Source organism: Abramis brama (assembly GCF_963993115.1).
Source record: "Abramis brama genome assembly, chromosome: 10".
Classification (NCBI taxonomy): Eukaryota; Metazoa; Chordata; class Actinopteri; order Cypriniformes; family Leuciscidae; genus Abramis; species Abramis brama.
The window spans coordinates 21,252,797-21,280,217 of NC_139972.1; the positions used below are offsets into that span (position 1 = coordinate 21,252,797).

General features: G+C 37.5%; 2 protein-coding genes across 5 annotated transcripts in view; both read left to right on the forward strand.

Moving 5' to 3' along the window:
- bcas3 (BCAS3 microtubule associated cell migration factor) overlaps positions 1-10,761 on the forward strand; it is a 230,017-nt gene extending 219,256 nt beyond the window's left edge. For 2 of the 4 annotated variants that reach the window (XM_084126193.1, XM_084126192.1), the window contains exon 24: positions 9,095-10,761. In XM_084126193.1, coding sequence (XP_083982319.1) covers positions 9,095-9,246 — 152 coding nt within the window. In that variant the 3' untranslated portion in view covers positions 9,247-10,761. The remainder of the gene's footprint in view (positions 1-9,094) is intronic. The other 2 variants (XM_084126195.1, XM_084126194.1) reach the window with 1 other exon arrangement.
- Positions 10,762-18,431: 7,670 nt separating this feature from the next.
- tbx2b (T-box transcription factor 2b) lies at positions 18,432-26,917 on the forward strand. The gene is made up of 7 exons (XM_084126198.1): positions 18,432-19,879; positions 20,687-20,954; positions 22,138-22,284; positions 23,334-23,410; positions 23,601-23,767; positions 24,330-24,943; positions 25,483-26,917. Exons 1-7 carry the CDS (start codon positions 19,518-19,520, stop codon positions 25,912-25,914), a joined length of 2,067 nt encoding a protein of 688 aa, XP_083982324.1. The 5' UTR covers positions 18,432-19,517; the 3' UTR covers positions 25,915-26,917.
- Positions 26,918-27,421: the final 504 nt, after the last annotated feature.

Genomic DNA, 27,421 nt, shown 5'->3' on the forward strand with positions numbered 1-27,421 from the left:
AATAGCCCAGACAGAATGAGTAAACTGGATACAGAATGAGTAAACTGGATACAGGATGAGGTCCTGTCAGAGTAATGTTGTCCCATACACACTCACAATGCCCCTTAGCTGCCAATGCACACCTTTTTACGAGGATGGCTCTCTTAATGGCAGCTTTACATTTGAGTGATAATCTCAGAGGGGCTGTGAAATAACTATCAACTGTGTGTGTATGGTGTGTGAGAGAGAGAGTGAGAGTGATTGTGTGTGCACCAGAATGTTTCTGTATAAATATAGTATTTATGTATTTCTTTTTGTGCTCAGTGGGGAATCCAAGTTATGACTGAGTACAGACATGTGCAATGTCTGTCTGGAGTTCAGAACAGAATTATTATTATTATTAGATTTTATTCTTAATAAAAATAATTCAGATGTATTATTATTATAGACAGTCATATGTCATATATTATATATGACAGTCATATATTATATATGACAGTCATATACATATATATATATATATATATATATATATATATATATATATATATATATATATATATATATATATATATATATATACATATTGGACCTTGATACATTTTCCGTCATACTTAATTCATTTTTCCTGGATCTCTCAGTCACCGACAGCTGTATATTGTATGAAATTCATCTATAATCTATGTATATACATAATGTAGATAATAATAATATGCTGTTCTAAATATACAATAAAATACAATTCTAAATAAATGGTCATGTGACAAAGATTTATGCACAGTTTCTAAATTAAAGAGTTTGCAGATTTTCAACCAGTTTTGTTTTGCAACAATGTCGGTATTATGTAAATGGACAGTATTAATTTTGTGTCATCCAGCAGACTTTTGACACCCTCATAGCTCTTATTAAAACTACAGATTGAACTTCCGCATTTTTGTATTCCCACACACGACAGTCGGGGTGGCACCCAAATTAGAAGTGCATTGTGGGTGTTGAAGTATTTAGCATCTAAGTCTTTAGCCGATTTTTTTTTTTTTTTTTAAGTCTGTCTTGCCAGCAGTGAATTACCCCTTTAAGGAGGCAGCACAGCTGAGGGAGGTAAGACTGACACATCTTACCCCACTCCAGGGGCAGATCTAGAAAATTATTTATAGGGTGGCTTGAGGAATGTGAGGGGTGGCAACACCAAAGACAGCAAGCATTCAATCATCCATACTTAATCTGTACTCTATCATCTATTCTACATGTATACTATAATTAAAAACAAAATATAGCCACAAATGGCAGTCATCGGGGTCCAAGCACCAATGGCCCCTTGTGAATGATTAGCGATCCAATTGAAATGTATCTTATGATGTGGATTGATTCAAGTCAAGAAGGGCAACTGAATTTCTTCTTCTACTTCCTCTTACTGTTAGATTACAAGAGAAAAAAACTGTATAAAAATGTTTACCATCGTAAGGCATGTGATCATAATAATATGTGGTGTAAGTGTGGACTCATATTCAACATTTCAATTTAGATGAATCGCATGTCATAGGATGTCGCTGGACAATTTCAAATGAATGTGAAGATATCATTTGTAGCTCAAAACCTTATTTATGTGAAGCATTTATCTTAAGGACCTTTTCATTTTTATAATATATTTCTATAATATGGGTAGCCTAACTTTATGCTTGCAGTTTAAGTGTTTGTTTCATTATTCATACCACTACAGTAAATAGCTTAAGTGTGTCTTTTCTACATTTTTTACAATACATATTATCTTGAAACATACAAATATTTTTAATGGACAGCAATATATTTAACCATGTCTGACAACTTTAAAAAAATAGTTGTATTGGGGTCTGTAAAATACAATACAATATTTATTTATAAAGCACATTTAAAAACAACCAAGGCTGACCAAAGTGCTGTACAGAACAGAAAAAAAGAAATAAAAATAAAACAACCAATAAAGAAACACAAAACAATAGATAAACAATAATCGTACCTAAATCCAGGAGTATTAAAAGCCAAAGAAAATAAATAAGTCTTAAAGGGGTGGTATAATGCCCTTTTCACAAGATGTAAAATAAATCTCTGATGTCCCCAGAGTGTGTGTGTGTGTGTGTGTGAAGTTTTAGCTCAAAATACCCCACAGATATTTTTATATAGCATGTTAAAGTTGTCACTTTTTGAGGGTTAGCAAAAACGCACCATTTTGTGTCTGGCCCTTTAAATGCAAATATGCTGCTGCTCCCAACACAGAGGGCGGGGTTTCAAGAGCTCATGTGTTAGCAGCTCCAATTACCTCACGCAGACACACACTAAAATGACAGAAACTGTTCAGCCTTTTATGTTTAAACGGAGTCAGACAAAGATGGAGAGACTCGAGAAGAAGTGACAACACGTAGAATGCAACAGGACGTCTCTGAATGGTTAGTTGATGAATTTATGTTGCTGATGTGGAGTTAACTATCTTCAATTAGCATATTCTGTCATGATTATCTATAAATCGCTCATATAGGAACTGTTGTGAGATGCACACAGAGTGATTTTCTATTGCATGTGAAAAGACGGATGCTACAGTTTGAGCTAACTCACAAATGTGCTCGACTACAACAACTCTTCCTCTTCTCAACATGGACTGCGTGTTCCCGGGGGCGGGGTTTATGTACATTTTAGGGTTGGTGATGTCACTAACCCTGGAGGAATGTAGTGTAGTCCCAACCAGCCGTTTATTGTAGTCCTTAAAAAACTATTTCTTTAAAAGCAAATATCTCCCTTTGCTTTGAACTTTGAGCGTTGTAATTTTGCAGATGTTGTTTATGCTCAGAAAGCAACATTACACACTAACTAAAGTTAGAAAAGTGAAATCATACTCAACCACCCCTTTAAAGAAGATTTGAAAGTGGAAACCAAGCGGCAACCTCCCTGTCTCTCTCTTGAAACCAACACGGAAGTGAATTAAACGGCAATTCATCGACTGGCCGCTTGAGGCTGGCTGCAAAAGTGAGTCAAATCTGCATCTTCCCCATGTTGAAATGCCCAACTTTGCAGCAGAAAAAAACATGTTTACAGCCTGGAGCAAAAAGTGGCTTTGGTCTATATAGCTCATTTTTCCCTTCATGACAACTGTGAGGGGGGTGATTTTTTTTTTTATAACTCATCCGTTTAAATTATATTAAGCCTTAAATTTCTGCATAATTAAGGGTGTGTCCACTTTTGAGTGACAGGTGGATTCCCGCTGCTGTGGTCATTAGTCATCATTAGCCGTTTGTCTGCTGTCTGTTAGCCGTCACGTTACCTCAGCTCATTGTCTGACTGTAAAAATAAATAAATTCGGGAGTGACGCGCTGCCAAGATGGCGACGGTCGGCTACGCCCACTTTAGGCTTCAAAAAGTCTTCAGAAACCTACGGGTGACATCATGGACACTACGTCCATATTTTTTTACAGTCTATGGTGGAAACAGAGGGAGCTAATCTAATGTAGAGAGGTAGACTGTTCCAAAGTTTTGGGCCTGTAGTCGCAAAAGCGCGATCGCCTCGTTTTTTAAGTCTAGATCTAGGCACAATGAGTAGACAGTGATCACTAGATCTCAGAGTTCTAGAAGGCGTGTACGGACAGAGTAGATCGGTCAGGTACTGAGGGGCCAATTTGTTGCGGGCTTTATAAACAAATAATACAATTTTAAAATCAATTCTAAATTTGACAGGTAGCCAGTGCAGTGTGGATAAAATAGGGGCGATTTACTCATACTTGCAGGTCCCAGTGAGGAGTCTAGCTGTAGACGGGAGAGGGAAGACTGAGAGACACCAATATAAAGTGAATTACAATAGTCTGGATGAGTTGTTACGAAAGCATGAATCACTGTTTGGAAGTTACTCTGGGTTAAAAAAGGTTTCACTTTAGAGAGTTGGTGAAGATGAAGATAAAAAAAAATATATTTTACAACAGAACTTATCTGTTTATCAAATTTTAGGTTGTGATCAAACGGAAAGCCCAGATTTCTAGCGCATTGAGTTTCATATGGGGCAAGAGAAACACGGTCAACATCAAGCACACCGTTTTCCTTGGGCCCAAATAGAATTATTTCAGTTTTATTTTTGTTTAAATTTAGTCAAAAGTTAAATAAATATTTAATGATCTGTAAGTATTCCACATATTTCTATATACACTAATTATATAAAACTATACTTACAGTATGTCATAGTTATACAAATGAACTAGATAGATGCATTTATTTCCATTCAAATGGTTGGAAACTGATAGAAAAACATTAGGCTAAAAAGATTCCCTATCCTGTGGCTTCCTCTTGTGGACAACATTAATATCACAGCCTTCGTCTTTCAGTTGAAATGGCTGATAGTTTAGAATTTGCAGTTAGCATCATAAATTCATTAGGGGTCCAATTCACCTTTGGCACTTGAACCCCTAATAACAAAATATCAATATCCAGGGCACCAAGACACTGTCTATAAAACACTTCAACACATTCTAAATGAGCTCGTTAGAGTAGGTCTATCATCTCAACAAGAGTTTATAAATATTATGCAGTCTACTTGGAAGACATAAAAATCACAAGTTTTAGTGCTTCAAGTTTAAGATCAACAAAATCACTGACACTTAAGACTTCTCATGCTTCTTAACAGATGTCTGTATGTGGGCATTACAGAAGGTCACCCCGAACACCCTAATAACCTACATATAATAATTAATATACAGTTGTAATTTAAATTATTCAACCCCCATTGCGAATCAGGTTTATTGGCAGCATTTACATACTTTCAGCTGTTTGCAATGAACAAATCAAACAAAAGTAACTGAAATAGCTCAACGCAACAAATGTTTCAAGTGGTTTCCCCAAATTCAACTGAAGATGCAACTTTTAATGACTTCTGCAGTATCATTGATTTAGCCCCCTGAATACAATCCCTCAACAGCACAAATATGCAAAACAGCTGTTGTTTCAAGCACACCTGATGCAACTAATCAAGGGCTTCATTAGTTGCACCAGGTGTGCTTGAGCTAGAACACATGAAATATCTGATCCACAAGAAACCACTTAGAAACCGCCTAGCAACACTTGAGCAACAACCCAGAACACCCAACTTTCTGAATATCTATGTAATTATTTTAAATTTCAAGAAAGGTTTGTCTTTCTAGTTAAGATTTGATTCTTACCTAACTCTGCTATTAGTTTCTGTGATTGGAATCTTGTTATTGGTTTAATTGTATTAAGTGGGATGGCAAATATATCTATGATGACTATCATGACGGGATTTAATTTCGCTAATTTTCTGATTCCCGAATAAATGGAAAAACAATTGAACTGGTCTACACTGGTTGTGCTGTGTGTTTTTGATGAACCCGTTCATATGAGTCACCTGTTAATGAAGTTGGCTATACAGAGCGCGAGCATCCATGCAGCAGATCTTTTTATGTCATCACATTTAAAGTGCAGCTGCTACAATATGGTACAGAAAACACTGGTTACATTAATATTTTATACTGGGATAAATCTGGAGTGGCACTGTGGCAATAGTTTTTCTTAGGGTGGCAGTTGGCACCCCGGTAGATCCGCCCCTGCTCCACTCACCCCTACACATGCATTTATCATGTCAGGCACAGAAACATGACCTGGAGAGAAGAATGACAAGAGACTGCTAATCAACTGCAGCTGCGTCCACGCTACGATTGAAGTGCAAACAAGAACCTGAACTCTTAAAGGGTGTACATCAGAGTAAGTTACACCCTCTGTCCCATTTACCCCCCCCTTCCCCTCTCTCTCTCTCCCCCTTATAATGGGGGCACAAATTGGGTCCACTCTCTCATTGGCATTTACACTGGCACAGCAGTCTAATGAAGGGCTCTTTTTGTGCTTTGATCCTGTTTGGTTTCCATCTAATGATCAGCTGACTCCTCCTCAATGAGCTGCGCTCAAGCCGCATGTTCTCCGTCACCGAGTTGTGTTCTGCCCTGAGTGAGTCTAATGTGTAAGCATGCGCTGGTTACCCACAGCAAACAGCGTTCTAGGATCTAGAAATGTCTGTGCCACGCTGGACTGGTGTTTACTGCCTGTTTGATCATATTGGAGCCTGGTTTCTGGGGACCAGGCACTGGTGGTGCAGCCGCAGGGGCCCCACAACGATCAGACATGCCTGCAGTGATGCAGAGAGAGGGAATAGAAACAGACAGAATTTCACAGTACGTGTAATGTCCATATAGTCAAGGAAAGAGTTTTAGGAGTTCGATTTTATAAGTGTTTAATATAAAAGAGAAGGCTGCTGGTAGAGATAATGAATTATATGTGTATGTTTTACAACTTGTGACTTAACCAATTCATAACGTATGCATGTATAGCTGTTTTTGTACTACTGCTTGTATTTATCTATTATAATTTATTTTTCATAATTTTATATAGACTTAATAAGACAAATATTCCTATATTTTCTTCATTTCCGTCCATCAAATAAAATCTAAATTAAAAAAAGAAAAATAATTATATAATTTCATGAGCTACCATTTATTTTGTCAAAATATTTTAGTACTGCATATTACTATAAATTAAATGCTTTACAAATTAATGGTATGTCATATTATCCTATAATTAATTAAATGAAATGTATTGTATTTTACTATAATAGTACTTCATGTAATTATATTATTGAAGTGTGTATATATATACGTGTATATGGGTGTTTTTTAATATAAATTATGGTATTTTATCTAATTATACAATTAAAGAATTCAATTTATTGGATTTTACTGTAAATTAAATACAAATTATTAGTACTCTATATAATTATACTATTAAAGTATTTAATTTACTGGATTTTACTGTAAATTAAATACTTAAATTTACTGAATTATAAAAAAATTATTTTATTCCTGCATTTTATGAAAATATATATATATATATATATATAATAGTTCCAGTGAAAACAAGAAAATTGCCAAGTTACTCGTACCATGATACAAGATTCTGGTCATGCTCCTCACCCCTAGTGTGTGACGTCATTATTTACACTGCACTAAGGCCAAGAGCACAGTTTCCAGCGGAAACTTATCACCGCTGGCTCTCTGCCTTACATGCAGATTCACAAACAAACACACACCGCCTGCGGTCCACAACAGTACATTTCTCCGGTGCAGGTGTGGGCCCTGACCATCTGCGCCCTGTCTGTAATTAGTACAGCGCTGCGTGGCATCATTTAACCGGTGTTTATTTACTCCGGGTGTTGCGTATGCCCACATGATGCGAGCGGGTTTGGGCTCTGCCACACTGTGTGCCTGTGCTATCTGCTGGGCACACGAGGAAAAGCAGAGTCACCGTGTCTTCCCTGGCACACTTCTTTAGCTTTGAGCCTGTAGAACAGGATTTACGAGCACCTGTCTCAGGGGTATGTGCACCAAAGCAAACAAACAGCTCCTCTCCGCCCCCACGAGCGCAAATCATCAGGGGGAATGTGGCCACCCAGTCCCTGCTATCATTTTAGCACCGTACAGTGTGTGTGTTTGAGATGTTCTGTATACACCAGATAAAAACTGAAAAATTATGGACACGGCCATTCTGCCTCTGATGTATGTTCAAAACACTGCATATATCTCAGCGGTTATGAGTCCCTGCTGTCGGTGACTGTATACGATAGACAAAGTTTAACAACATGTAACATCCGCAACATATACAGTACAAATCATGCTGAGAATAACACTCTCCACACGGTGCCAAAACACAGTCTTTGTCCTTTATATCCACAAATATTTAGGACCCTAGCACTGATGGTGTGATGACCCTCTTGGAATTGCTCTGTTTGTTATTTATATATATATATATTTTTCTATTTACAAATTTCCTTTTTTGTTTTTGATTCAGTTTATTTATTTATTGCTTTTTTTCCCATTTGGTCACACACTTTCGCCATCTATTAAAGTGTATTATAATACATGGTTTTATTATTGATAGTATTGTATCTCTCTCTCTCTCTCTCTCTCGCTCTCTCTTTTTTTTTTCTAGCAGTTTGTTTTGAGTTGTGTGCAAATTACAGTGACTTTTATGGAGGTTTTTTCAGGCCGCAATCTGTTAGCTGCACCATTAACTATGCATTAACCGATATTAAAGATAATTTAAACAAATGCAAAGTGTATTTTTTTAGATATATTTGTAATATGTACTTTTTAAAATCAAGTCATAATGACAATATTCAATCCAATGAGGATTCTAATGAAAGTACTCGGGTACCTGAGTGACCTGTTGCTATGGTTACTTCTTCAGGGGAAGACATTATCTTTGAGAGTATTTATTGCCCTAAAATATATATTTTTTTACATTTTTTAAAAGAAGTCTCTTATGCTCACCAAGGCTACATATTTTTAATAGATCAAAAATACAGTAAAACAGTAATATTGTGAAATATTATTATAATTTATAAGAAGTGTTTTCCTTTTTAATATATGTTAAAATGTAATTTATTCCTGTAATTGCAAAGCTTAATTTTCAGCATCATTACTCCAGTCTTTAGTGTCACGTGTTCCTTCTAATTATAATATATAAATATAAATCATTCTAATTGGCTGATTTGCTGCTCAAGAAACATTTATTTTTATTATCAATGTTGAATGCAGTTGTGCTGCTTAATATTTTTGTAAAAAACGTATATACAATTTCGCCTGTTTGTTCTTATCTCATTATCCGCTTTAACTTAACGACAACATGTTTTTCTTTTTTTCTTTAATATATAATGATCATTTTCCCAAGATTCTTACACAGTCCCGTCATTGTTCTGAAATCTGAGATTTGAAATCTGCTTAAGCATCGTTCCTCTCATTACTGAAGTTCAGACAGTTATGAACCACCATGTTCCTCCCTGCATTGCAAACACTTCATTTATATTTAATAGAACTGAACAACTACAAGTAACTTGTGGTATCTGTGTATTTATTTAACTAAATTATACTAAAATGACGCTCTTAAGATTAACACACCTTTTACAGTAATACAGTGAATCACTTCAAATCTTTCCTGTCACCAAGCACTGCAATGTTCCTGCAAAACAGCGTGAGTCATGTTTATGTTGTTATTTTCTTCATCTCTCTCTCTCTCTCTCTCTCTCTGTGTGTTTTGAATGCAGCAGAGCTGCAGAGGGAGGGAAGCATCGAGACTCTCAGCAATAGTTCTGGCTCCACCAGTGGCAGCATTCCCCGGAACTTCGAGGGCTACCGATCCCCTCTCCCCACCAATGAAAGCCAGCCCCTCAGCCTCTACCCCACGGCATTCCCCTAAAACCAGCCGTCCCGCCCAAGGAAACCTCTCTGTCGCCTTTGGACAATCTTGACAGTACAACCACAACACATCACCCCATGAGAGAAGCCACACTCTCACTCTCTCTCTCTCTCTCTCTCTCTCTCTCTCTTTCTCTCTTTCCCTCCCTCAGTGTGTTTTCACACCATCCTGCTCAGCTATATCTTTTCTCTATTCTTTGAAACGTGGATTTTCCTTTAATCAAACTTGGCATGCAGAAAAACCCTGTTCAACGAGGCCCGGAGTTAACGTCCTTTGTCATTCACTTCCGTTGTAGATTAATTTCAATGCAGCCTCGATCTGAGACTGAGTGCACGTATATATTAACCTTGATGGGTCAGATGTACCTTAGAAAGGTTTGTTGCCACTTTTCTCAAAGACGTGTCATATTACCAATATCATTATCAAAAGAAACTTACCTTGTGATAGAGTGTGTTCATAAGATAGGTGTCCTAATTACCTCTCAGTAGTTGAGTTTAGATTTGAGTTTATAAAACGTTATGCTGATTTTTTTTTTTTTTTGATCAACACATGCTATCATTAGACAAATAATATGTTTTAGTAGACGTACTGTAGTTAACATTTGAATTTATTTTAATTTTATAGGTAATTCAAATTGGTTATGTTTACAATGTATTCTTGCGTTACATTATAGTGTTTGTTATTCCGCAAATTTTTTTCTGTATATTTGATTTGATTGTTTTTAACCAAAGTCCGTTTCTTGGACTTCTTCTTGGCTTTATAAATTCAGTGGATTCAGTTGATTCAGAATAACTTTCAATTTATGGGTAAATGTGAAATGTATTGATTCTTTCAAAAGGGAAGTTTGTTTGCTAATGCTTCAGCGTTTGATTGGCTTTATAGGATGTGTGCGAGGCTGATATTTATCGAGGATCCACAGCGAGTTTCATTCAGCTCAGGTGATTTAGACACTACCCACATTTTTAAAAAGAAGTTCCATTATTATCATCATTATCATCAATATATCATTTTGTATTAGCTTGTTTATTTAACTATTTTAAATTGCTCTGTTTGAAGAATGTCTTTTAAGTTGCTTGACTGGATGTAACATTTTACACACACACAACTATTGATAATTACCAATTAAACTGATATAAGAACTGTGAATAAACGGTCCTAATCATCAGCTTGTCAGAAAGCTTAAAGAGCTGGCGTTGGCTGACAGCTCTGTGCATGTTGAAACATGATGGGGGTTATTCAGCATAATTCATAACGGCATTCAAGTTGGCATGACTTTCAATCTGAATGCAGTGCACATGCTTTGTATGGACTACAATATTTTTCGTAATAATTCTTGCGTATGTTATCTTGAAATAGGAATTTATGCAAGTGAATTGAACAAGTCTTCTAAACATTTGTGTGTTTGCTTAATACAGTTTATGCATTTTGACTTTCACAGTTCTTTTCCCTTGTTAACTTACCTTGCTTTCTCCTGGATATATTTGTTATACAAAAACAATAAATGCATTTAAATGACGAGATACAAATCTGGGCTCGAGGCTACAAATCTCAATCACTGCTTTTGTTTAGGGAACTGTTTTTTATCATCATGAATCAAGTCCGCCGGCTTCAGGACACGGGCTGAGATTTCCTCCGCCGTTGCTTTAATTGCATGCGTGTTATAATGAATTTATTATAATGAAAGGTTTATTTGCATTTAGTTGCATTTTCCAGCACCAGCTGTGTGTTGTAAAAATTCATCAGGAATATATCAACGTTATAAATGTGCTCTTATGGGTAACAATATATAATAACAGATGTAATTTTCTTTAATAACACAATTGTTTTATTATACAACTTAACCTGATGCCCAGTGGACAGACAAAACCACTAACAAAGCCATTGTTGTGTCATCACAGTGATCTTTATTGTGCGGAGTCAGACAAGCAGAGATATATTGCATGCAAGGAAGCAAGAGGTAATTTTTTCCACTATTACTACTGAACTCTTAATCCTCACCAGCATCTTCAGGTGTCTTCTCAACACTCTCACCTTACACACACAACCACCCTTAAACAGAAACACAGAGTGTCTTGAAGGCGATGTGAAGCGGTCAACTAGATGGTGTGGAGGACGGTGGCAGAGCTCACACTCTCCATCTGAGAAGGTCAGTCCTCCTTTCTTTCTGTCTCCCTCCAGACCGCCAGTGCCACCTTATCACTGGAGCGACAGCCTATAAATACCAACAGAAGATAGCAGGCATTTCAGTGAGGTGTGTCAGAGGTTTCCTCCTCTCTGCAGGGTCAGGAGGCTGCTGTGCAAATTAGTACATTTAGTTGAAGAAGCATTAATCTATGAACAGTCTGCCGTTTAGTCGCTGTGGCACTGATACACAATCTACCAGCGTCAATCTGTCAAGGCTGGTTGGCAATTCATGTAAGATTTTGTGGCTGTTTGTTCCAAAACACTCCCCCACACTCCATGTATCCCAATGGGAACGGTCTCCATTCAGAAACAGGCTGTTTTCTGGAACGGCTGCTCGGAGGTCGTTCATCTCTTAACTATTTGAACTAATGTGACTGCTCCTCTAGATGTCTTTAAGGGGATAAAAGTAGAGAAAACAATGAAGTATCAACCACCTTAGAATAAAGTATTTTACTGTATACTTTAACTGTTTTCTTGTAGGCATTTTTCTTAACATCAAACTTGTTTTTCATCTTCTATCTTCATGAAGATATCGTTTGGCCTACCACCAGTCTTGTTTTTCCAACTTATCCTTACAGAAAAACACAGTTTGACTGAAAAAAAAATATGGAAATAAAAGCTAATATTTTGTACAAGCTATTTTGATGATTTTATTCTCATTATGAATGTTTTTAAATTTGAGTGGACCTGCTGAATTAAAAAGACATCAACCTTGTTAATATTCTAATTTAAAAACACCATTCAGGTAAGTGTCTCCTTTTTTCTTTTCTTTTATTAGTAGGGGAAAATCTTAAATAGTCAACCCTGTTACTACAAATTTGTATTGAAAATATAGAAATTCATTTATAAATCTCAAATACCTTGTTAGTGCTATGACCTTAAAAACACAAGTTTTACATTAAACTGTCAACCCTGTTACTTTTTACTATCCATATCCCAGCATATACTAAAATGTTTTAGACCACCCATTACCATAGAATGTTCTTTAATAAATTCACATTACAAATCCATTTTTTAAAATGAAAAAGGCGGCATTTCGTGGAATAACAAACTCATGACAATCTATTTGCGCGGTTTTTGAGTCTAACGAGGGAGCTAAAGTGTTTTCCATATCAGTTATTTGCTGTATGCTATATGGGCCCATTTACGACTTACATATGTATACAAAATAAATACTTTAAAACATGTTGATTGGAAGTTGTCTGTTGCCTTCCCGTAAGCCGTAGCCCACTTTTGTAATCGCTTCGTGTTGTAATATGTTATTTGTCAATCAGACGAGACGTGTAGCCTATAAAGCACTCATCTCTTCAACTGTTTGAGAGACAGTAAACTGAATAATGACTGACAGCTCCTGGGGGATTTAAAAGGGTCAGTGTTGACATTAATGTGTGACACACACACACACACACTTTTTTTTCAATTAGCTGCTGAATAGCCTCGATTAGATCAAGTTATCTTCAGGATCCCCACACCTGGACGCGCATCTCATCAAGTCCTAATCGAAACATGGGCGTCTGAATGCTGTTTGCTAACAGATACAGTTAGAACAATCTTTATCTTCAAGTCATTCTCACTGAATAGCGCCGGATTGATTGTGAAAGGGTGGTTGTTTTATATTACTATTACCCCCCCCCCCCCCCCCCCCCCCCCCCCCCCCCCCCATCCCTCATTTACTGTCCTAATACAATGACAAGTTAACTTTCCTATTCGAAACTTTCATGTGCAATCTGAAGAAAAACATTATTTAGTATTTTAGGGAAAGTGTAAAGTATATTTAACAACATTAAATATAAAGTCGGAAAAACATTAAGTGCATGCAAATAATATTGAAACTAGGCTATGTTTACACTGCTCGAGACATTTCTGATTGGAGGTAATAAAATGACTTAAAATGCATAACTAGCCTAATTTACAAGTGTCCATTTGAGAGTAAAAAAGTTTTTTGCTTATTGTGACTTGATATAATCACCAATGAGTAAAGTAAAGGTCGGCTGAACCGATTAAAGAACAACGATAATTCCTTAGATGTGCGTGACATTAAAAAGTGCAATAAAGAGCGACCAATCTATAGTATTCTCACTGCTGTATTAAAATAACAGGATAACTGCACGTGCCACTAAAGGAAAATAGATGAAAATTTAACGAATGATAAGTCTAATTTTATTTCCCTCGTGTTTTAATAATAATAATAATAAAACATAGCCGATTATTAAAACTACTGTATGGAACTGTGTGCTCAATGTAAAAACTAAATAAACTAAAATAGTTTAATGCATTTTTTTGTGTGTGTGTGCCAAAGTTCAAATCAGCATTTCACTTTTCAGTTGAAACATCGAGTAAAAAGACAGAATTTGTTATTAAAAGTTAGTTGAACGGAATCAAAGATGTCAAACATGATGAAAAGAGTTTAGATCACCCTGGTCAGTGTGCCACATCAATTTAGAAGGTAATGCATTTTTTATCAACCACAAATAACTCTACAAGTCAAAATTCACAAAAGGGTAAAACACTTGTTGCATTTAGACGGAACACGAGGCTTGATCGCTGAAGGGGAAATGATGGGTTCAGCATCACACAAGACAAGAGCTCAGGGGACCGAGAAAGTCCAGTGTGTGTGTTTGTGTGATCATAAAGGAAACACATGTGTCACTGATTTTACTTACTATTACAGTATGACATTTAGAGATGTAACATTGCTGTTCACGAAGCCTGATATGCTTCATGGCTAATGTAATTAATAAGTATAGCCTATTCAATATATGCCTGTATCGAATTAAAGGTTATTGCTTTTACTACAAAAGCATAATACAGAGCCTGTTATTATTTTCAGGGTCTCTGGATGTAGGCTACTAATGTTTGCGAAATGGCTAAACAATTAAAAATGTGTCATAGGCTACACGATTTAGTATAAAATAACCAAACCGAGCCAGGCGTTCAGTGTGTTAAATTTATACTTGGGGGGAAAAAGTTGTTAAATGAAGAGAAAATACCATAGTTTCCAAACTAGACCACATTTTAATGCTTGTTTTCGTCTCGGATGATGACACTACACGGCTCAGTACGGGCTGCAGAAGCAGGTACACCGGTTCCCTGAGGTCATTAGAGCGCCCCCACCTGTTACCTGAAAAAGGTGTCACTTCAAGTAATCTGCAGTCGAGATACGCCCAAATCGATTTAAGCGTAATTTAGAAGCAGATTTAGTCATTTCGAGCGTGTTCGCAATTATCAAAATTTTATGAGGAGAATTTTAAACTATTTCCTGATACTGGACTACTACTGTATATTTACCAAAACATTAGATGAAAGATTTACTATTCCCACCAAGAGCATAAGCTCTAGCTATAGGCTACCTAAATAATTATATATTGATTGTTTTGCAGCTATTGCTGATTGTTGATCACAGAGACCGGTGCATATCATGACCTCAAATCTTGCTTTTTATGCCTGACACCAGGTTTATCCGAACCTGTTAGCATCCTTACAGAAACTAATGTCTTGTCTTAATCACCATTATTATATTTCTATATGACTAACTGCGCCAATATTCGCTCTTAAACGTGTCATCTGTCTGGTAAAAGTTATAGCCTACATTAGGCCTATATAAATATTTAAAGCCATATTTTTTTTGTATTTTTTTTTTTTTTTTTGTATTAGCTAATAATTGTGAATTCAACTGTTTAAAAAAGGTATGATCTATAGGTTATCTAGAAAAATATTCTCACAACTTGTGGGGACATCTACAGTGATTCTCATTCATATAGTTCAAGTTTGGTTTTAAATCTCCTATCAACAGGTTTGTGTGATTATTAGGGTAGGGCTAAGATTTAGCATAGCATCACCTCGGGGAAAAAAGACTGTTTTCACTAATAGGATGGTAAACGCAACATGGTACGGTATAGTTTCGGAATGTCCTTTTGTGGGGTATACTGTTGCCTATTTACTTTTAGGCAGAAGGAGAGTGGAAGAGAAGAAGCAGAGCACCAGAGCTGTCTGTGAAATTGTTGTTTCTCATCCATCAGGTACATTATGTCGATGTGCAGTGGAGGTTCGGCTGACTCAGTTGGGTGATATAAAATGGGCTAGCCTATACGAAAAGTAAATTGTAGGATTTGGCAAAATAAGCGCGAGCATATCAAATACACTGTCCTAATGAAAAAGAGGAGACATGGGAAAATGTATCCAGGGTGTTTAGATGGGTAGTAAGAATGGAGGAGAGAGAGCTGGACGGAAGGGAGGAAGAGAAGAGAGGGGGCTGCTAGCTGGTGCAGGCGCTGGGTATACATGTGACAAGGGGAAATATGAGGGACTTTGACAGGTCTTAAACGGTCTGGCGCCAAGGCCTCAGTCTACTGGCTAAATATAGCAGGAGAGATGATGCACAGAGATGATGAAAAGATGAAAAGAAGGAGCAACAATGTAAAAGCAGAAAAAAAGAGCAACGGTCATTTAATGATCAGCCCTAGAGGATCATCTGGTTTCATATATGTGAAGGTATTGCAAAGGTTTGCGTTATCTTTTTGCAGGAACATATTCATTTCCTCAGAACCCTGGAAACACAATTAGACACGTTGTCTTAACAGCGGACACCGTCTCAAGGACACAAAAGCTGACAGAAGCAGAACATGCATAAAAGTTTGGCATCAGGCTATTTTATAATGAAAACGTTCTCTGGTCGAAGCTCATGCACACAGACACCGCTCTGACAAACCTTTAACCTTGTTTTTCATCATTACAATCATCATTGGTTTTTCGACGCCTCGTTGTTTTGGCAGTAAACGGTGGCAGCGCCGTGAAAAGTTTTTCAGCATGAACGCTTTTTCAATCACGTGTGATAAGAACTCGGCGCATGATTACATTCTTGTCGGTTTAGATGTGTACAGCGGGAAAAATAAATCTGCCGTAATTGCAGAGACTTTGTTGATGTAATTACTTCCTTAAGTATATACATAGCAAACCATTACCATTTCCATGTGTGGTTAATCACTCCTCAATCCAAATCACTCTCTGTCGAAGCTCAGAGATCAACGACTATTGATTATATAGCCCACTTGCTGCAGGTAAAACACTTCACATACAAAACAAATATTTTCATAAATAATCTTTAATATTTACACTAAAGCATGTCGAATAACAGTGGAAACTGTTTTTTTTTTTTCAGGAAAAAAGTTCACTAAACCAGGGTGTATTGACAGTTTCTCCCCTATGATTTAATGTTAAATATATCAGTTGTCAAATAGACGATTGTAGGCTATTAATTAGTTTTTATTTTATGAGATGTTATCTTATTTTATTCTCATCAGACGTGAGATCATGTATGGTTTTAATACTTAATTTTAGCTTAATGAAGATTTTATATCAGGAGAAAAAGTAGGTTACTTATTTTCTTGTTTGTCATTTCGTTTGGCTATTTAAACATCTGTCATTATGAAAGCAGAAAAAACGTTTTTAATTCATATATCCTATAGCCTAGCCTATATGTAGCTATGTTATCGTAGCCTCCTATATTGAACACATTCGTAATAATCGATTAATTTTTCATTTTATATTATATTTAGGCTATATGATATTATTTTCACGACTTTTAATAGAAAATTGTATCCTATTTGAATACCATAGGCTACCTTTATTGTAGCAGCGTGCATATCCCATAATTGAGTGTCAGTTTTAATAAATCCCGCTGTAGCTGTCTGTTCACTCGTGGCTTCGGCAACAAGTGTCTGCCTATTTTGTATCGGTTTGCTCTATTTATGGTGTAGATTTAACTATTATGCATAGTTATGGTGTGAATGTGACATTTAACTTCTCAACAAGCAATAATGAAATTGCTAAATATTCTTATTATCCTTTAATATTTAATTCCCAGTTCGAAAACGCAATATAAAATATTTTCTCTAAACCACTTTAATACACTAAATACACTTAATCCACTTTTTCTTAATACAAAAAAAAAAAAAAACAGAGCCTGTAAACGTCGTCGCCGTTTTAAAGAACAGCTGAAAACACATCACGTTTCTTTTCAGCTGTTGAGAAATACACGCTGATTTTTATTTATTTATTTATTTATTTCAGTATAATAAGCAATGTTTAATGCCTCTCTGGTGCAGTAGGGGTTAAACATGCAGCCTGTCATCGTTCTGCTGATTTGTATCGAAGTGTAAAGGTGACAACATTCCGCAACCGGTTGAATCCGTCCGCACAAAAACATAGATTGGACATTGATGCGTTTTGGAAATATTGGAACTATGTGAATGCGACATCTGATGGAAAAGTACGTTGACATGCAAACTTATAATGATCACAAGTCATTTGGAGACAAAGAAGGCAAGCGCATGCCAAAAGTTTGGCGTAAATGCTAAAGGGATTGGAGTGCACTGTTAGAGGATTTTGGAGTAAATATGAACTGACAAGAGACGGTTCTTACTGCGGTACGTCAGCCGACTGGCGCCAAGCGGCTATCTAACAAACCCAATCCAAGTAAATCTAGAGTCCACGAGTGGATTTCTTAAAGGTATAGACTACACTCATGGCTCGACCCACTGCTGAAACTACAGGTCGAAAGTAGACGGTGAACCTTTATAGTGGTCTGGCACTTGAGATGTAGCCTAGCTATGTTTTTTTTTTTTTTTTTTTTTTTTTTTTTTTAGAATATAGAGAAGCATATGCTTTTTGTCTCCTAAACATTCAGAGGAAGGATAATCTGCGCACTGTAAAATATAAATACATGTAGCCTAAATTTGTAAATATAAAACATTTACATTCACCAAACAGTTGTCTATGTATAATAACATATATAGAAAAATAAAAGTTAAAAACCGCAGATGCTTGTTAAGAGTTAACAGTTAAGAGTAATGCAGCACTCACCAAAATGATCTTTACATTGGTCTTTAGATTCCATCAACCCTCTTCCTCTTTCTTCAGTAGTTTAGCGCGTGGCTGTGCGCTTTGAATGACCCGGGGCAGAATTTAAAGCACCAATGTCCGGTTATTGGCTGCTGTTCCTCACATGAAGTCAGTGCACGATGACACACGCACAAAGTACGGAAATAGTTATTCACATAGTAACGCACAAGGTCCTTTGGCTATGAGTGTGCAGTGCTATAACAAAATACTCGTACGCGTCACTTTGACATGTAAGCTACAGCGAAAAGATAAACGCTATTTGCTGTGTTCCTTATGTTTTTTTTATTGACTATTGCGAATAGTTATTCTCAATTTATAATGTTTTAAAATGTTCTACCAATGGAAAGCATATAACATTTTTGCGCTGATCCGTCATAACAATTTGCACTTTTTTATTTACACGTCAGTAATCTTAATTCCTAGTTTTCAGTGTATCTGAGATTGAGTTTTGTTCCTCGGACAAGGAGGCATCGTAATTATAAGCGTAAGCCGACGGAGGTGCAGTCTCCACCGGCTAAACACTGAGGGCTGACCCGCCGCTTGGCTTGGAGACGGGGGTGGGATTTCCCGATCTTTTCTGTCATTGGTTAATATTTTATTCTGTTGACATGTTTTCTTACTGCTAATGCTTCCGACACCTTCTTGTCCACCCCCTCTCCTTGAGCCTGGCCGGAGCTGTCAAAACCACGCCTATGGAGGCCCACAATTGGTCCAGAAAGCGTAAAATCAGCAATCAAGGGGGCTTGGTTCATTAGTGCTGGGATCAGAGCAGGAAGGACATGTGAGATAGTTACAGTTGTACAGTGGACAGAGCAAGATCTAACCATTTCAACTCCGTGTCTGCGTAGAATGACTGCGCTTGGATGGACATCCGCATCGAAAGAGTAATCTTTTTATGAGAGCAACTGTTGGAGAACAGGAATCCCCAAATCTGCCTTCAAAGCGTCGCTGCGCTCACTTTGACTGATATTATTACGGGGACTTCGTGGAAACTAGCAGCTACGGGAGTTAAAGTGGAAGATCCTTACCACTGTCTTTGCTCGCCTTTTCGCGATTCACATTTTGCCAAAATTGCCTTGCTGCGCTTTTCCTTCCCGTAGTGAGACAATCTATCGTCTGGATACGCGCTCCTTTTTTTCAGAAAACACCACAAAATATATTTTTCACTACGATTGTTGGATGCACCGATGAGAGATCCAGTTTTTACAGGGACTGCGATGGCTTACCACCCTTTCCACGCTCACCGGCCGACCGACTTTCCTATGTCAGCTTTTCTCGCGGCCGCGCAACCCTCCTTCTTCCCGGCGCTGACCTTGCCTCCCGGGGCTCTCACAAAGCCGATCCCGGACCATGCCCTGGCCGGAGCCGCGGAGGCAGGGCTCCATTCTGCTCTGAGTCACCATCACCAGGCAGCTCATCTTCGCAGTCTCAAGAGCCTGGAGCCAGAGGAAGAGGTTGAAGACGATCCAAAAGTCACACTGGAAGCGAAAGATCTATGGGACCAGTTCCACAAAATAGGAACAGAAATGGTTATTACGAAATCTGGCAGGTGAGTTCACAGTTGCTCTATTTTTAGTCTTTTGTTCCAGTGTTTATACGAGTGAATGGTATGATGCACTCCCCGTCCACATATATTCCGCCGTCTAATGCAGGGGTTAACAACGTAAAAAGATTGTTTCGTTCGATGGCTGTGTTGTTCAGCAGGCCCAGTAAATTCACTACTAAATCTCTGTCTTTTGCACATCGCTCTCGTAAGTCATTGAACGTTTTGCACCCTGAACTGGCTGACCTAATTATTGTCAAAGAGACTGTAGAAATGAATGTCTTACTATTAGAACATGCGTTTGATTCATCTAACGATTTATCTGCTTATTTGACTTATGAAAACGAAATGGGGAAAGTACAAGCGATGCGTAGGCTATTCTGTGGCTAAGCAAAAGGAAAATCGCTGAGGCTTTATGCTGCTTAGGCTATATCAATATCAACAAATATTGACTTTCAAGGTACGGTGCGGCACAGTTAAATCGTGCTTTAATTTATTTCGTGGTCTGCCTATGTTCTGAGGTGACAATATTCTATGTAAATATCCTGCCACTTTCATGGAAGATTTAAGCCTTGCGGCGAGCTAAATTATCTGCAGCTGAGTGAAATGTTAATACATATATATATATATATATATTTAATGCCGTTGTTTTACTTAATAAATCTAGTTAAGCTAAATATTCTCACCGAAAATAATGATTTATTATTTGGTTTTGTTGCTAAAACGTTAAGGTTGCATTTGACCACATTTGCATAATAGAAAATATTTAAAAAATATATATTTAATTTATGGACATATTTCCTTTTTCTTCAGGAGAATGTTTCCACCTTTTAAAGTCCGCATTAATGGACTCGATAAAAAAGCCAAGTATATTCTATTAATGGATATTGTGGCTGCCGACGACTGCCGCTACAAGTTCCACAACTCTCGCTGGATGGTCGCGGGGAAGGCCGACCCGGAGATGCCAAAGCGAATGTATATACATCCGGATAGCCCAGCTACTGGGGAACAATGGATGGCTAAGCCTGTTGCTTTTCATAAACTGAAGTTAACCAACAACATTTCGGACAAACATGGATTTGTAAGTAACACATTTTCTTCAATAACCAGTTTTTTGTGTTTCGTGTAGGCCTATTATAATTGTGTGCTGGTGTAATCTATAAATATAAATTTACTGCCATCTGTGGGCTGTAATGCTCATGATCACAATGATTGTTCATGCTTACAATATCGCTGTTTATTCCTGAGTGGAGATAATTATGAATGATCTAAAATATAAAATTTACTTTCTTAAAATGTTTTCGGCCCATGCTACAAATCTTTGCTGTTGTGACATTCATTTTTTTGTTTGTTTGTTTGTTTGTTTCGGCACGTTTTACAAACCAGATATGGGGTTCAAGTCATCATTTTATTCGTTATGAATGATGATGGCATTGTCAGCGTGGTTATGTAGGCCTAATGTAAATACTTCATCCTGAGTTTTTTTTCTTGGCCACTGTTTCTTCTATTGTTTATGATAGGCGCAGAGCGCTATAACTTTTATGAGAGGGTGGAAGTGACCAAAAAAATAAAAAATTGAGGTCAAGGGAACGGGGGAAATCTTGAATCACGCTACAGTAAATGAGTTTACAAATAGCAACAGTGAAAGTGTATTTCGGGCTGTTTTGAGTGAGCGCAGCAACATATTGCATACAGGTAGAGCGACCTGTGCAGTCTCTGATGTGTGAGTTTCAGTGAACAATGTTCAGACAGAAGCAACGATGCTGAACAATACTCTATGTGAGCAGTCAAATACAGTGTGTGCCCTGCTCCCTTACGTGACTTGCAAACAAATCGACTGGAAACAAATGGAACATTTACATGCATGGCGCAACTATTTGATAGTTATATGGTCAAATAGAAAATATATAGGCTACATGTAGCCTACCTGTGTAGCATCACATTTTGTTGTTGTAAACAAATTCCTTCCTTAAACTGTACAATTAAGAAACTCTTGTTTTATTTGATTATTTCAGATTTAATATGTGTTATAATGATAGCGCCACAAAAGAACTCATGTTGCATGTCTGCGTGACTGGTTTCTGTCTACCTGCCACTGGCACAGGCCTGTTGTTATGTGATTTGACCCAAGAACAATATTTCCACTATTACTAAATATATTATGCGGTATTTATTGTCTAAAACGATTTTTAAATACTAATTATTTGAAACGGATAATTATTGTGACAAGCACTAATGCCTTCCATTCCTCTTCTTCTTATTAGACCATCCTGAATTCAATGCATAAATACCAGCCCAGGTTCCATATTGTGAGAGCCAACGATATTCTGAAGCTCCCGTACAGCACTTTCAGGACATATGTTTTCCCCGAGACTGATTTTATTGCTGTCACAGCTTATCAAAACGACAAGGTATGTACCCATATTTTGATTAATTTAAGCATTCGTTCTCTGAACCTTATAGATGTGCACTAGGCCTATATAATGTAGCATATATAACTTTACTATTCGTATTTATTTATTTATTTTACATATACTTGCGTTTGCATACTTTCTACGACGTTTGATGGGATTTGCTGTTTACATCTTACGTTGACCTCATCTAGAGGAGGAGTAGTAGTAATAGGCTATGTGGATGCAAAATTATATCTTTAAAACATTTCAAATTCCTCATGTGTCCAGTGCTACTTTCAGCTACTGCTCATGTTAATTGTCGTCTGTGTCCGAGGGGCCTGGTGAGCTTGTCGGTATCGTAAAATTTATGACACAGTCACAATCGATTAGCAGGCACTTAAGCTCGCAGGTTTGTCCGGGAGCTACACTCGCTGAGGCAGAGCAATCAAAGCGGGACCGTTTCTGAACGCAAAAAGTAGAGGCCATCTAGCTTAGCAATCTGTGAACTTTAAGGCCCTGGTTTCTCCTGAATTTACAGCCTACAGCGTCCAAATCACTTGGGCACAACGAAAATCGTTCTGTTACATCGCTTTGTATTTTCATGGAACTTGTAAAAACTGGCAATGATTCAAACCACACTATTAATTATTGATAGCAGGTCGGCGTCACTCATCTAGTTCGCCCCTCTTGTTCTCTCTGTTGTGCTGTAGAGAATAACAATTTGACAAATGGAAAATGTTTATTCGTGGAATTTTCTCAGGGGGGTCGTGATTGGATATTTTTCATTAAACATTTTTAATAATTAAATTATCTCTCTGAAGTAGGCTAGTCTGCGTAGCGTGTTTAACAGTGTTGGGATAATAACTGATCACACCACATAAAGGCTTTTCTTTTTATGAATTTAAATTTTGTGTGAATAAGTTTACTTATGGATTATGAATTCGTGAAGCGTATTGACAACAACACTACTGCGATGCATAATATTAATACTAGACTGCTGCTAATCATCATTCACAAACAAATGATAAATAATATAATATACACATTTATTTTTTCTTTGTATTCAGATAACACAACTGAAGATCGATAATAACCCCTTTGCCAAAGGCTTTAGAGACACAGGGAATGGAAGGAGAGAAAAAAGGTAGGTTTTACCTTTATAGTTCACATCCATTGTTACGCAATGTAAATGGGCGAGGAACTGCAGAATCAACGCCTTGCAAAATGTTTTATATTTCATTTTTTTTTATTTTTTTTTTACTGTGCACAGCATGGGCCAACTCAGGTCATATTTCCTTGATTTATTACTATTTTTTATTGTATGTGTGTTAAAGGAAACAACTGACCCTTCCATCATTACGCATGTATGAAGATCAATGTAAAGTGGACCGTGATGGCGCGGACTCTGATGCTTCCTCAAGCGAACCTACAACCGGCAGAGATGCTGCTCATTCACCTGGACTGGTTTCCAGCCCACTTAGATTAAACCGGGGCAGCAGAGGTAAGTCTAAAACTATGAATAAATGATATTGCTATGCTTCACGATCACTGAGAGGAAACAAGCCTAAGTGTCGTATCATTTACAAGACGCTGTATTATGCCTTCAGCGTTTTTCAAGACTATTTTAATAATTGACAAAGTCATTTTAATAAAGCAATGTACTGACTTCCCAAACACGTTATAAGATGAAACAGTGTGGAGCAAAACATAGGGCCTAGCCCTGAACCAGGCTAAATTTCGTTAGAGGTCTGAGTGGAAAACTAAATTAAAAATGTAAAACTTTTTTTTTTTAATGGATAATTATTTATGTTTCATCGCATTTATTTGCATTGATCACCTATTGTACAAGAGTTAGCCTACAAGCAATAAATTAAAAAAGTCATGTAGAAAAAAAAATCGTTAGCCTTGTGTTGAAGTGTTATGCATGAAAATTAGTTACGCATGGAATTAGGTGACTGTAAAATGTTATCTTCAAAAATAATATAAACAAGTAGGCTACTGCATTTAATTTCGTCTTATATCGCGTGGACAAAAACTTTTTTTTTTTTCTTTTTTTTTCACAGACGACAAAACATGCACTGACAGTGAGCAGGAATTGGACAATCCAGATGAGCGGTGTGGAGGATCCAGCAGTCCTGGACCAGAGCCTCCATCTCCATTCAGGTCGAGATGTGAGGACCGCGACCGGGGGCGGGAGAGGCCTGTTGTGGAGAAGAAAGACGATTATCCGGAATCCCGAAAATCAAGCGATTCTATATTTAGCATAAGAAACTTGGAGAAAGACAAACTAGAGAGCAGGCCGAGGAAAGACACAGACTTGTCAAAGAAGGACACGGAAAACGGTGGTCTTAGCAGCAGTAAAGAGAGCTTCTCTCCTCTGATGGTACAGACTGAGAGTCCGTCACATTTTGGGGCAGGGCACCTTCAGAGTTTATCGCTCTCCGGCCTACACAGTCAACAGTTCTTTAACCCACTAAACACCGGACAACCTCTATTATTCCACCCTGGACAATTTGCAATGGCACCTGGGGCGTTTTCAGCCATGGGTATGGGACATCTATTGGCTTCAGTATCAGGAGCTGGTGGCCTGGAGAATGGAAGCCTGTCGGCCCAGGGTACTGGGAGCACCACGAGTCCCTTTCCCTTTCATCTTTCTCAACACATGCTTGCCTCTCAGGTAAGGAAACTCTCGCCATTAAAATTTAAAACTATGTCATGATACGGGCTGTCTGGTTATGGAAGCACGCGAATGAAAACAGACTATCTATCTAGCGACAGTTTTTGGTAAGATGCTCTTTGATTTTATAGAATGTTTGTCAATAAATTGCTGTCGAACATTTTTATTTTTGTTTACAATTAGGCTAGCCTAGCCTACATATAAAATACATTGCTTATATGGGCTACATTTATTACAAAACTTTTGCCATTTGAATACAGAAGGCAGACATAGATTTGAAGATATTTCAAAATGTCATTGCAAAAGCTAATCATTTTAAAATAAGGTCGATTGTAAACTATTTCCGTTGACAATCAGCGATATATTGCGTTTATTTCTAAATTAATAAATACATTCTCCTGCCATTGAAATCTGATGGATTGCAAACAGGTGGATCTGGTTAATCTGTGCAAATACTGGCTCTCTGAAAAATTCGCCATGTAGCAAACTATCGCATGTTCGGTGTGCTCAGTATCGCTAACGAATGTCTCTTATTACAGGGCATTCCGATGCCAACCTTCGGTGGACTTTTCCCGTACCCCTACACCTACATGGCCGCGGCAGCTGCAGCGGCCTCCGCCCTTCCCGCGAGCAGCACAGCCGCCTCGCTCTCCAGGAACCCGTTCTTGAGCAGCTCCACTCGCCCTCGGCTGAGATTCAACCCTTACCAGATCCCCGTCTCGATCCCTCAATGCACAAACCTGCTTACCACCGGATTGCCAAGCGGCCTAAACCCCTCATCTGAATCGTCTAAGTGCGGGAGCAGGGAAGCGAGTCCTGTGCCTGATCACAAGTCAGGGGCGAGTCAGAAAAACGGCTCACCTAAAACAACAATGAAAGAATCCATCAATGAACTTCAGAACATTCAGAGACTAGTGAGCGGCCTAGAGAGTCAGCGGGAGACTTCCTCGCCTAGGGATTCGCCCAAGTGATCAAGCGTCCCCAAACCTATCCAGGGCATGACTTGAATTGCCAGAGGATTTTATTAAGTGGTTCTCTGCGAGAAATCTCATCAAGTACTGTTTTTGCGCATGGATGACTGAAATGAAAAAAAAAAAGGCCTAATAAATGAAAACGTTGGACTTGGCGTGGTGGAGATCTACGAAAATGCTGCGAAGACAATCTAAGTGTAGCCTAATGTAGAACATGCTGACAAGACCACACCAATCTGTTGAAAAAAGAAGTTTTAAAATAAAATACATTTTTATTTGCGTAATGTCAGTAGGATCACTGCTGGTTGGTTGCAATATCTAAATGGCGATTCACATAAAACCTGTGGACTGAAAACAACCAAGCTACATCCAAAAAAATAAAATACAAAATACAAAAAAACAAAAGAAAAAGAAATTAAAATGGATATTTCAAAAGGGATTGAAATGACAGTTGGACGGTTAGTTAAATCCGACAGACAGTTATACCTGAACTATTTAATGTAATTATTAATAAAAGAAACCTAATTCTGTAAATAAGCTACAAGGACCTAAGAATATGCAAATTGGTATTAATTTATTCAAAGCTGTGCATTTGCGTGTACATAATATTTAGAGTTTAACTCATTGCATTTTTTTTTTCTCATTTTTCACTATGGTTGTTGTAAATGAAAGCTATAGCGTTTGTTGTTTGGAGACAGAAGGTGTTCCTATCTGTGTTAATCTGCCTGTGACACGCAAAAAAATTGCGTGTGCCATCAATGCATTGTAGCAGTCGCTGTAAAAACACTTATCACGCTGCGGGACTCACAAGGTTTGGGAAGCCTCAGGTTAATGTACTCCAACAGAAGAGACCGACATTCCTCTTCTTCAGATGAGTTTATATAAAGAAATATATGAAAGTGTCCCGTTGTGCTGGCTGTCCGGATTTTTCTGTTGTTGTTGTTGTTGATGTTGTAGGATTCTTTCACGATTTCAATAAAAAACAAAAATCAACGTGTTTAAATATTTTACATTTATGGCACTACCTAATGATAAGCTGCATTCTTACTAATGACAGACCAAAATTATAGTTGGCCCATATGCATTAGATAGGGAACCTATACCTTATGAGATATAACGACAACATAAAAAAACATAATACAATTTATTTGAAAAAAGAACAGAAAACAGCTAGGCCTACAAAAGCAGAAAACAAGCGTTTTCTAAATGCATGGGTCAGCCACACCCTCACTATATCTGAATAATAAACGTTGTGTTTTAGAAGAAATAATCTGTGGAAAATAATCTGTAGAAATATTTATAAATTCATAATGGTTTTTGAAGGGGGTTTCAAAAACGTTGCATAGCAGCCGATAGTAAAGCTACTGCGCCCTCTGTCGTAGACTCACGTCACATCATTTACCCTCATCAACTTCAATAATGTGATTTTACCGCTACAACGGTATAGTTGTAGGCTATTAGTAAGGCATGTGCAAACAATTTTAGTTTAGGTATTTGTTTATTATTA